This window comes from Schistocerca gregaria, chromosome 2 (assembly GCF_023897955.1).
Source record: "Schistocerca gregaria isolate iqSchGreg1 chromosome 2, iqSchGreg1.2, whole genome shotgun sequence".
Lineage (NCBI taxonomy): Eukaryota > Metazoa > Arthropoda > Insecta > Orthoptera > Acrididae > Schistocerca > Schistocerca gregaria.
The window spans coordinates 286524936-286538103 of NC_064921.1; the positions used below are offsets into that span (position 1 = coordinate 286524936).

General features: G+C 44.1%; 1 protein-coding gene across 1 annotated transcript in view; it reads left to right on the forward strand.

The window, feature by feature from the left end:
- LOC126336876 (pickpocket protein 28) overlaps window positions 1–13168 on the forward strand; it is a 115931-nt gene that overhangs the window by 42550 nt on the left and 60213 nt on the right. The window contains exon 4 of the mRNA XM_050000984.1: window positions 6952–7051. Within this exon, the coding sequence (XP_049856941.1) occupies window positions 6952–7051 (100 nt within the window). The remainder of the gene's footprint in view (window positions 1–6951; window positions 7052–13168) is intronic.

Sequence of the window (13168 nt, forward strand, 5' to 3'; positions counted from 1 at the left end):
TCCACATGGGGGAGGGAAGACGGATGCGATAGGCGAGGCAGAGAGCATGGTGTTCAAGGATTTGAAGGGATTTATAAAAGGTAGGGGGGCGGAGATCCAGGCCGGATGGGCGTAGCAAAGGATAGGGCGGATGAGGGATTTATAGGTGTGGAGAATGGCGGAGGGGTCCAGACCCCACGTACGGCCCGAAAGGAGCTTGAGGAGACAGAGTCGGGACTGTGCCTTGGCTTGGATTGTCCAGAGATGGGGGGTCCAGGAGAGGCGACGGTCGAGGGTGACGCCAAGGTACTTGAGGGTGGGAGTGAGGGCGATAGAACGGCCATAGATGGTGAGATAGAAATCAAGGAGGCGGAAGGAAGGTGTTGTTTTGCCTACAATGATCGCCTGGGTTTTGGAGGGATTGACCTTGAGTAAAAACTGGTTGCACCAAGCGGTGAACTGGTCAAGATGAGATTGGAGAAGGTATTGGGAAGGCTGCAGGGTGGGGGCGAGGGCAAGGAAGGCGGTGTCATCAGCAGACTGGGGAAGGTGGACGGGGGGTGACAGCGGCGATTCTCTCTTTCTTCACAGCTCCTTTTATACACGATTCTCATGCGCAGTCACTGACGTTTTGCTGTCCAGCGCCATCTGTCGGACATTTTGTGAACTTTTTTTTATTCTAGTGAAACCCCATGTCGTTCCAAGCATGTGTGTCAATTCTTACCTCTCTGTCTACATTATTCAGTGGTTTATTAAGTTTTCAAATTTATACTGGCTTTTTGAACACCCGGTATATTAGTATATTCTGCAGAAATGATCACCACTTGAGTCACCTCGGTTCATCAAGTTTCCTGTTGCAAGGTAGGCACAGGGTCCGCCTTGGGCCCTGATAACTTGTTCCACGCATGTTAGCATCGACGTGTATAAGGTGCGAATAGCGTCCTTTCGTATAGCCATCCATGCTGCATTCACCTGGTTCCAAAGTTCATCTGTGGTGGTTAGCATTGGGTCACAGCGCTGCAGCCGTCGTTTCGCCTTATCCCACGTATTTTCGATTGTCGATAAGTCTGGTGATCTGGAGGACGAGGACAAAAGGCTGACATCCTATGACATCAAGAAGGCAAGTTTTCGTGCAGCAGCAGATGGTCGTGAATTGTCTTGCTGAAAAATGGCGTCTCGGGTGTACAGAAAGGGTATGGCTACTGGTCGCAGGATGTCGGTCACGTAGGTCACAGTGCCCTGGACACGCACCAATCGTGATTTGTGGCTGTACTCATTGAAAAGGCCTTGAGTTGTCGCCGTATGTCAGTGCGAAGCCGTTCCGCTTGTCTGTGGCGAACCAAAATGGGGCCATCATTTTCAGACAAGCAGAACCTAGATTCGTCTGAAAACGCTGTCTGATGCCAACCCTGTCCCCAGTAACGTCGTTCCATAAGCCATTGTCGTCTAGCGTGTTTCTGCACATTCGCCAAAGCTTGACCGAGAAGTGGACAACGCGAACGTAACCCACGCCAACCATGGAGTCGGGACAGACAGCTTGTGCCTGGTGACGGTCGTCGTTCATTTGTGGTAACTCCGGCAGGGTTGTAGGAGAGACTGACGAAAAGACCATCGCGTCATCGAGAGAGGCCGACACGGTTACCGACTCATTCAGAGGGGGCGTAGCAGGCAGCACTTCCGAAGACGCGTAAGACAGGAAACACAGTGGGCGCCGCAGGAGGGGCGACGTCTCCGACCGGCGTCTGAACCAGTCTACGTCGCAGGCAATCAGAACGGACATGGTCGTCCTGGCCACAACATGAACAAGTGCGCGGCTGGCCATCGTACATGACGACCGCCCTGCAACGGGCAATAACCAAGTAGGAAGGCACATGTTTCCGTAGTTTATCTGACGGACATCATTGAGGATACGGTACGTTTCGAACGTCTTCCACGTTCGTGACTGACGACGTTGCCATAAGGTTTAAAAGCGGCCACCACAGCTTCCGACGGTACTTCAAACGGGAGTTCGAAAACCCACAACGTTCGGAGGCCAAAACCAGCCTGATCAACCACTACAGTCCCTATATGTCCGTCGGAGTATCGAAACTTGAGATCGTTAGCGTGGCGTCGCACAACGTCGGCGCACAGCTCGTCATTCGCCAGCTTTATGTAAACAGTAGTACTAAGGGTCGAAAAATGTATTCCGAGAACGTCTTGTGGCGGGAGACGCATTTCATCCATTATAAAACGTTCAACTTCATACGCCTTCGGTCGTTCGTCATCTAATGGAATAGTTAAATTAATTGTGGCGTGGAGGTAAAAAATCGCCGTGATGGTCAATGCAGTCGGACTTTGAAACAAGCCGCTACGCAGAAGTAAACAAACGCGCGCTCGTTCGCAAGCAGCACAGCAGGCGAGACGTAAACAAGGCGTGTGCGTCTCGCCATAGCCAAAGGCCGGTTGCCACTTAACCACAACGCCCTTGCTGGTTCAGTCTGCCCTATATTGATTGCACTTCTCATCCTCGGACCGCCCACTGTTTTTCACAGTTCAGCACACCTTCTTCTTGTTTTCATGCTTGGTCAGTGTTCAGTTTTTGACGGACGATCCACTGGGCCATCTTTCCACTAAAAAAATGGTTCAAATGTCTCTAAGCACTGTGGGACGTAACATCTGAGGTCATCAGTCCCCTACACTTAGAACCACTTAAACCTAACTAACCTAAGGACGTCACACACATCCACGCCCGAGGCAGGATTCGAACCTGCGTCCATAGCAGCCGCGTGCTTCCGGACTGCAGCACCTAGAACCGCCCGGTCACAGCGGCCAGTTTCCCACTAAATCTCAGGGAGGTGCGATGGGGAGTTTCCCTTGTCAGTTACACAATTCGCAAACATTTATGAAACTTTTTCACACTTTCGCATGGGTAACACTTGACGCAAACAGATGGGGTACACCTGTTTTGTCACGGTGTGTTACGAGGTGACGAGGGGAAAGGCATGTGACCACCCTCTACCACCAACTTTGCTAAATCCAGAATTACATATTGATGCCACCAAGACTTAGGATACGACCAGGAAAAAGAAGAAGACTAACAGAAATTCTTTCTTGCATAGAGAAGCCTGTCAAAGATGAAAATGAGGAGAAAGAAGCAACCCCATATTACTCACAGCCAAGGAAAGGAGTGTGCCAGAATAACGAGACAGCCGCGCGGGATTAGCTGAGCGGTCTGAGGCGCTGCAGTCATGGACTGTGTGTCTGGTCCCGGCGGAGGTTCGAGTCCTCCCTCGGGCATGGGTGTGTGTGTTTGTCCTTAGGATAATTTAGGTTCATTAGTGTGTAAGCTTAAGGACTCATGCCCTTAGCAGTTAAGTCCCATAAGATTTCACACACATTTGAACAATAACGAGACAACTGTTCCACATGTTCCGCGAATGCGATCCAGTATAATGAACCCTGTAGGTTACAATACATTGTGAGAAAAAAAGCATGTCTACTGGAGGCCTTATTAGGGATATGATTATTTTAGTCTGAACTAGATAAAAGCTAAAATACATCTTAAGGAAAATTTAATTTCATCTCTTTTTCTTTTCTTTCTTTTTGTTATCACCATCTAGACACTATTCTTGATTTCAGTTCTATCTCATTTTTGTTTCCTCTTCCTCCAATATTTTCACGTCATTTTACTGTCTATTCTTTTGAAAAAGAAAATCACTTCACTCCTGTTTTACTGCTATGTTGGAATCGTACTTCTGCCGCTTTCATTCACCTATACCACTCCTTTTTCTACCGTGTTGCTTATTTCTGCGTCTTTTCAAACTAGTTCTTTGTGGGACTAAAATTTTATTTATAATTGTTGTTCACAATATTACTAATATCCGTGATACGTGTTTTAATGTTAACCAACAGACTGCATAGATTCATTCTGTATTCACTATGCAGGGTGGTCCATTGATCGTGACCGGCCCAAATATCTCACGAAATAAGCGTCATACGAAAAAACTACAAAGAACGAAACTTGTCTAGCTTGAAGGGGGAAACCAGATGGCGCTAAGGTTGGCCCGCTAGATGGCGCTGCCATAGGTCAAACGGATATCAACTGCGTTTTTTTTTTAATAGGAACCCCCATTTTTATTGCATATTCGTGTAGTACGTAAAGAAATATGAATGTTTTAATTGGACCACTTTTTTCGCTTTGTGATAGATGGCGCTGTAATAGTCACAAACATATGGCTCACAATTTTAGACGAACAGTTGGTAACAGGTAGGTTTTTTAAATTAAAATACAGAACGTAGGTACGTTTGAACATTTTATTTCGGTTGTTCCAATGTGATACATGTACCTTTGTGAACTTATCATTTCTAAGAACGCAGGCTGTTACAGCGCGATTACCTGTGAATAACACATTAATGCAATAAATGCTCAAAAAGAAGCCCGTCAACCTCAATGAATTTGTCAATACGTGTAACGACATTCCTTTCAACAGCGGCTAGTTCGCCTTCTGTAATGTTGACAATCCGCTCACACATGTTGTCAGGCGTTGTCGGTGGATCACGATAGCAAATATACTTCAACTTTCCTCACAGAAAGAAATCCGGGAACGTCAGATCTGGTGAACGAGCGGGCCATGGTATGGTGCTACGACGACCAATCCACCTATCATGAAATTGCTATTCAGTACCGCTTCAACCGCACGCGAGCTATGTGCCGGACATCCATCATGTCGGAAGTACATCGCCATTCTGTCATGCTGGGAAACATCTTGTAGTAACATCGGTAGAACATTACGTAAAAATCAGCATACATTGCACCATTTAGATTGCCATCGATAAAATGGGGGCCAATTATCCTTCCTCCCATAATGCCGCACCATACATTAACCCGCCAAGGTCGCTGATGTTCCACTTGTCACAGCCATCGTGGATGTTCCGTTGCCCAATAGTGCATATTACGCCGGTCTACGTTACCGCTGGTGGTGAATGACGCTTCGTCGCTAAGTAGAACGCGTGCAAAAAATCTGTCATCATCCCGTAATTTCTCTTGTGCCCATTGGCAGAACTGTACACGACGTTCAAAGTCGTCGCCATGCAATTCCTGGTGCACAGAAATATGGCAATTAATGTTGATATAGCATTCTCAACACCGACGTTTTTGAGATTACCGATTCTCGCCCAATTTGGCTCCTACTGACGTGCGGATTAGCCGCGACAGCAGCTAAAACACCAACTTGGGCATCATCATTTGTTGCAGGTCGTGGTTGGCGTTTCACATGTGGCTGAGCACTTCCTGTTTCCTTAAATAACGTAACTATCCGGCGAACGGTCCGGACACTTGGATGATGTCGTCCAGGATACCGAGCAGCATACAAAGCACACGCTTTTCCACAATTGGTAAACGGTCCATTTTAACACGGGTAATGTATCACGAAGCAAATACCGTGAGCACTGCGGAATGTTACGTGATACCATTTACTTACACGTTTCTGACTATTACAGCGGCATCTATCACAAAGCGAAAAAAATGGTCCAACTAAAACATTCATATTTCTTTACGTGCTACACGAATAAGTAATAAAAATGGGGGTTCCTCTTTTAAAAAACGCAGTTGATACCCGTTTCACCTACAGCAGCGCTATCTAGCTGGCCAACCACAGCGCCATCTGGTTTCCCCCTTCGAGCTAGACGAGTTTCATTCTTTGCAGTTTTTTCGTTTGATACTTATTTCGTGAGATATTTGGCCCGGTCACTATCAATGGACCACCCTGTGTATTATAACTTCTTATTTTTACGTTTCCAGAGATGCACCGCTTTATTGTAAACATTCTTAGTTTTCTGTATGCTCTTCCCATTTTATGGATCCTATAATCTGTAGTTGATGTTTCTCATTCTTTCCTTGAACTGTCGCTCCAAGATACCTTTTGCTCTTTTCTATTTGCATAACATTTGTTTCTTAATATTTTCGTGCGCTTTCCACGTCCATGAGCAATGTAATTGTGTCTCTACACATTCTTAAACCATCTGGACGAGTACTTGCTGTCTCTATGAAGAGACTAATTGTCTGTTTGTTTTTACGTTGTACATGAAATCCGACGAAAATTTACTGGGATTTCTCCTGTCACACTAGATCACAATGTAGACGAATAGCTAAGAGAAGGCTTCATACATCATTATACCGTATGAACTTATCTGTAGAGTGATCTTGATCAACAACAGAGGCGCTAAAAAAAGGAAGTTAACTTGAAAATATTTTGCAAGAACATCACAGAGCTGAAAGCATCCTCCGTAGCCAAGGTAGCTAACGCACGCCTGTGCGGTGGCACTCTGTTTGGAGATCAGCTGGTTCGAATCCTGGTGGTGGAAGAAAATTTCACTGCCAGTATCAGGCCGGCAACACGAGGGTAGGTAGTTCTAGATTACATGTATTTGCACACGTGTCCTAAACTTCTCCGCAGAGTCTCATGAAGTGAGGGCATGCGACATTGTTAATGGTGATCCGCCAATCGGTTGGGGACGTTAACCTCGGCGACTTCCTTAATCGAGAGAAATAGGTTATGTGACGGGACCGGGTTTCACCTTATTCCTCCTCTCGTCGTCATCCTACAACAAAAACACAACACTACACTACACGCGCATCCTTTATACTCATCTGCACTTCCTAAGCGCATACGACGCAACTCTCACATACTCCTAAGCCGGGGCCAATGAGCGCGGAGGAAGAATACAAACGCGCGGAGTGGCCGCGCGGTTTGAGGCGCCATGTCACGGATTGCGCGGCCCCTCCCGCCAGAGGGTCGAGTCCTCCCTCGGGCATGGGTTTGTGTGATTTTCTTAGCATAAGTTAGTTTAAGTAGTGTGCAAGTCCAGGGAATAATGACCACAGCAGTTTGGTCCCTTAGGAATTCACACACATTTGAACATTTTTGTACAATCGATTACTGAGCCATTAAACATAATCTGTTAACTATCGTACTGTTTATCTCTTTTTTGTAGGCAGAGAATGTACTCGGACGTATCCCTGGTCTGCGACGCTCACGTCTACAACAAAGGAGACTTGTTCACCAACTACAGCACCGTCGAGTTTCTCAAGGAGGTACGCCCAGCTTATAACAGCAGAAGTGACTCTCTTTGTCATCCCATGCTACTTGCTCGTTGTACAAAAATTAGTCATCCACATAAAAGAACAACGGTTGGTGTGGAGAAGTTGTAAAAGGTGGTGTGGAATTGGTACCGACTGGCAGGTAACCCTTCAGCAATCAAGCCATCGCAGTGAAGTGATTAGTATTTGCCATCCCGTTTCGTGGGATCGGTTGATCGGCGCAGTAAGGTGATCGAAATGGACACGTCACAGAATAGCAGAAACGAGTTACCGTGTTTAGACATACCAAAGATCACACCATGAAAAAAGATGTCCGATTTTTAGTTCTACCAACGCGAAATGTCCAACGTGACCACAAACAATGGTCTTCGTTGATCCATTACGGATCGTCGGAAGACAGCTGGCATGAACTTCTTGATGCAATAATTTACCAACAGCTGTATGCATTGTAGAAATTTATTTTATTTTATGAACTTCTACGTGCTACCAGTTTCGGCATTTCATTGATGCCATCTTCAGGCCCCACTCGTCATAGTCGTAAAATCGCTATACACGGAAGGAGCCATATAACTGGATCCGTGAATCAATCGTCCTGCAACAGCTCTTGGTGGCCAGGCGACACAGACTGAGCACTTGATCCATTATGGATCGTGGGACGACGGCTGGCACGAACTCAGCTGCAGGACGTTTGATTCACGGATCCAGTTATATGGATCCTTCCGTGTATAGCGATTTTACGACTATGACGAGTGGGGCTGAAGATGGCATCAATGTAATGCCGAAACTGGTAGCACATAGAAGTTCATAAAATAAAATAAATTTCTCCAGTACATACGGCTGTTGGTAAATTATTGCATCAAGAAGACAAACAATGGTGTACCACTTGAAGCCTTGTAACATGGCAGAAGTTTACTTGACGACTCACATGTATGTTCGCCAGCAGGCGCCGTTGACTGCTTTGTTTCCTGGCCTGCCTTTCCGATACATACAGCACTGCTTCAGGACGTTATACTGTACAAATTATTGTACATTCTTACTTGTCAAAGTAGACATGCGGATGTCATACATTTGGGACAATTCTACACTTGTATAGCAGTGCGCAACGAATTCCCTCAAACACCCTTGGATCATCTCATAAATCCTGTCAGACTTGTAGAATTCGCTGCACCAGTTCTTCAAACGTATCAAAGGGAGCACTGTACACTTTACTTTAGAGATGACCACAGACTGTAAAATCCAGAGGACACAAATAAGGTGTTTTGGAGGCCAACGGACAAATTCTCCTCAACCTATCCATCTTGGACCACACTGGCGCGTTACGAACTCTTACGCTGCCACCTCGCTGCTCGCTGGCGTGAAACGGCGATGATGAAACAAGCCCACTGAGTCTTACCGGCCCATTTAACTTGCACCATAGCTCCTCTCTGAGATCTTTGCCAGGCGACGATATTAACCTGGTTTGCTGCGACCATCACCTTATATCCTGAAACTTGAGGTGATGCTCTAACGTTAATGTAACACGGCTTTCGGCTAACAGTGAGGTAGAGTGTGCCAGCAGCGAGCAGCGAAGAGGCTAGCAGCGAGGCTGCGGCATAAACGGACCCATGCATGTCGTCTTAAGTCAGCAGAATAAAGTGCCTCTACATCATCACACATGTAGCACGAACCCAGTTTGATGAGAAAATTTACACTACTGGCCATTAAAATTGCTACACCACGAAGCGAAGGTTACGTGCTACAGACGCGAAATTTAATCGTCAGGATGAAGATGCTGTGATATGCAAATGATTAGTTTTTCAGAGCATAAACACGATGGTGGCGCCGGTGGCGACACCTACAACGTGCTGACATGAGGAAAGTTTCCAACCGATTTCTCATACACAAACAGCAGTTGACTGTCGTGGCCTGGTGAAACGCTGTTTTGATGCCTCGTGTAAGGAGGAGAAATGGGTACCATCACGTTTGATACAGGTCCGATTGTAGCCTATCGCGATTGCGGTTTATCGTATCGCGACATTGCTGCTCTCGTTTGTCGAGATCCAATGACTGTTAGCAGAATATGGAATCGGTGGGTTCAGGAGAGTAATATGGAACGCCGTGCTTGATCCCAACGGCCTGGTATCACTAGCAGTCGAGATGAGAGGCATGTTATCCGCATGGCAGTTACGGATCGTGCAGCCACGTCTCGATCTCTGAATCAACAGATTTGACGTTTGCAAGATGATGGTTGCATCCGTGTTTGACGACATCGCGGTGAATGCGCACTGGAAGCGTGTATTCGTCATCGCCATACTGGCGTATCACCCGGCGTGATGGTATGGGGTGCCACTGGTTACACGTCTCGGTCACCTCTTGTTCGCATCGGCAGCACTTTGAACGGTGGACGTTACATTTCAGATTTGCTGCGACCCGTGGCTCTACCTTTCATTCGATCCTATCGAAACCCTACATTTCAGCAGGATAATGCACGACTGTGTGTTGCAGGTCATGTGCGGGCCTTTCTGGATACAGAAAATGTTCGACTGCTGCCCTGGCCAACACATTCTCCAGATCTCTCACCAATTGAAAACGTCTGGTCAATGGTGGCCGAGCAATTGGCTCGTCACAATACGTCAGTCAGCACTCTTTATGAACTTCGGTATCATGTTGAAGCTGCATGGGCAGCTGTACCTGTACACGCCATCCAAGTCTGGTTGACTCAATGCCCAGGTGTATTAAGGCCGTTATTATGTCCAGAGCTGTTTGGGTACTGATTTCTCAGGACCTATGCACCCAAATTGCGTGAAAATGTAATCACATGTCAGTTCTAGTACAATATATTTGTCCACTGACTACCCATTTATCATCTGCTTTTCTTCTTGTTGTAGCAATTTTAATGGCTAATAGTATATATACATTATTTAAATCTGTTGTAAATAGGATGGTATTCCATACTCAAATCGGTGGTCCATAACTACACATTCGCAGTTATTTCACAGATGGCTAGTTAGCGTACTCGTTTTTAATGAAATCACTTTAGGCACGAAGTATTGCTTTGTTCCATGTGAGGCGCATCGTTGAACCATGTGAATGATGCAGTGCTCTTTTGTCCTGTTGTGAGCTTTGCATAACATTTGTCTGTAACTGGAAAAACTGAATATTCGTTTTTCGAAAACATTCTCCGCGTGCGACAAGTACTTTACATATTGTCTTCGACTGCTGAGCAATACTGGTTGTTGGTTGGCCCTGTGTGGAGCATGTGAACAGTGTCGTGAAACAAAACTTTGATCCCAGGGAAACGCTGGATTTGAAAGAATGAAAATACTTCTTATTTAATTCCAAAATAAACTAGCAGTATATTCAGTGAAAACTATTTAAATGTAACTCAGTACTGAAGCACGTATTGAAAGTTGAGTGACATGAAGTGCAAAGTTTGGCTTCAACTATCTACGAAATAAAATTTCCTCAACACGCTGGATAGTAGCTGTTTAATATTACTTACACTGCTCTCTGTAATTTAATCTGCTTAATAAGCACAGTCCCAAAAAATTCTGATTGTATGCTATTTGCTCAGAACAATGCAAAGTGAATCTGCCCCTAAATAAAAGTAACTTACCTCATGCACAGCGTGCTGTTTTGTGTCTGCTGTACTGACGTTCTCGGAAGCAAATTGAAATCAGTAGCTGCATCAGCTAAAGAAAAATAATCTACTCACTACAAAATTATCTTTTTGCTTTTCAGAAACAGTCTGTGGCTTCGAGTAGCGTAAGATGCAATGCACACACGACAGAATATTCATAACTTTACTAAGAATGATGGAGGAGGGTTTCACTTTAAAGAAAAAACGTTCTGTAAAAACTGAACTCTGATTATTGTCAAAAAGATTGAACAGCATACGAAGACTCTAACAACTACAAAATTCTCTCATTATCAAAAAGATTGCGGACATTTAAACTTATTATGCTACTTGTGATGTAATCTAAGCAAAGAGGTAAAATTAACACTGATCATGAATATTTTTAGTTATTTGAGGAAGTAAGACTTGTTGCAATTAATAGCTCTGACAAACATACATTTCATTCTTGCACATGCATTGGTTTCAAATATTCCTTCAAAAATCTTCTCCATTAGTAGAATGAGTAACATATTTTTTACAAACAAGTTTTCATCTCCATAATAAAGTATTTCAGATAATTTTCCCCGAATTCACAAAAATCAATTCTCTTTCTCCGAAAACAACTACTAGCTATTAAGTCTAAAATAAGAATACCGGGGCGCTGCAGAACTGACCGGCGACCACTTGCACCACACATTACATTCAACAGAGAGTCAACGATCTTATCTACTCATGCAGGGAGCTCATACAACTTTGTCCCAGTTAAGTCGAGTTATATACAGTGGTATAACGCGGATGAAACTCTTACATTATTCCTTGCTTCCCAGAAAAAAATTTCTTACCGGTTGTCGTAGCACTAGTGAGGCAAGGAGAATGATTTTTTTAATTACAAAAAAGTGAGTACAGTAAGCTACAATCACAAATAATATAAGAAGTGTTAGGACTTTAGATTACGAAATGCACAAGAAAATACTCTGAGCTGTTTTTTTCCATGTGGAGATCGGTCTTTGCACAGGAAAGGAGCTGACACACTATTTGCCGAGTTTTGTACCTTGTAGATACATAACTGCATCAGTTGTGACGCTAGAAGATTTGCTTTAATGTGTCATATCATTAATCTTCAGGCTAGTATGGGAATACACTTGAAGGTAAAATGTTGCATCACTTAACACCAACAAAGACACTGTTCAATATCTCTTGTCATCAAGCGTGAGGATAAGAAGGGGAATGGAACTAGCACCATACTGACACATTTCCTGAAGACTGATGAAGTTTTATCAGAGGCAGCCTCAGTAAGGCACTTGTTTACCCATTACTGACAACACTCTGAAGATTGGTAGTAAATGCAGAAAAAAATTTGAGCAGAATCAAGGAAATAATTTTCCACTGACAGCTCGTGTGTCCATTTGAAGGCTCGTACGTATCTTCGCACTCAGTGATACCATTTCCTTTAAGTGTGTGCAAATATTAGTTCATCCCATAGTGACTTCATTGATTTTTTTACATGACAAAAATAGGAACTGGACATGCAGTACAGTCTTTCTAAGAAATGACCTAGCAATATGTGTGTGAAATAACCAAAAAATATAAAGCTTTCATATATAGTAAAACATGACCTTATTCCTAGCGAGTACATAAAATGGTACAAGTGTGTTGCATGAACATGTAAGATGAAGCTTATGTACAAAACACGAATATTTTTAGATTATAATAATCAGTGTGATCAGAAAACATGTATAGACAAATAATTGTGCAGTAGTCTGTGCAAGACACAAAAGTAAAGTTTAACAAGTGGAGCAACTGGAAAAGCACCAATATCTGTTGATCCATCGTGGATACGGGACAGTGGCTGGTCAAATATTAATCATCTCATTAATGCCATCTTTGCCGGCCGGTGTGGCCCAGCGGTTCTAGGCGCTTCAGTCTGGAACCGCGCGACCGCTACGGTCGCAGGTTTCAATCCTGCCTCGGGCATGGATGTGTATGACGCCCTTAGGTTAGTTAGGTTTAAGTAGTTCTAAGTTCTATGTGGACTGATGACCTCAGAAGTTAAGTCCCATAGTGCTCAGAGCCATTTGAGCCAATGCCATCTTTAGGCCCCAAGTCTTCAAAATAAACACACTAAAAACGAATTCACGGAATCCAGATGTTGATTTCTCCAGTTATGCAGGTATCGATATGTGTGACTGTCTACACATGGAGTACATAGGCACCTAAAGAGTACATTAATGAGATGCGGAAACTGCTCATTTAAATAAAATAATTTCTGTAAACATGAGGCTTTTTGGTGATTTTTCTTTGGTGACAAATGACGATGAAAGTGTACTAGAAAATCTAGTGAGCAAAAATATCTGATTACCCAGAATTAACGATTAACATCTAAAACATAGGAACAGTGGTAATAAAAATACATCCATGAAAACTATGCACACAAAGAAAGAGCAAGAAGGTGTACAGATCAAAAATAAAGGTCAAACAAACAAGTGAATGATAGTTCATGTAATGCAAAAGACAAT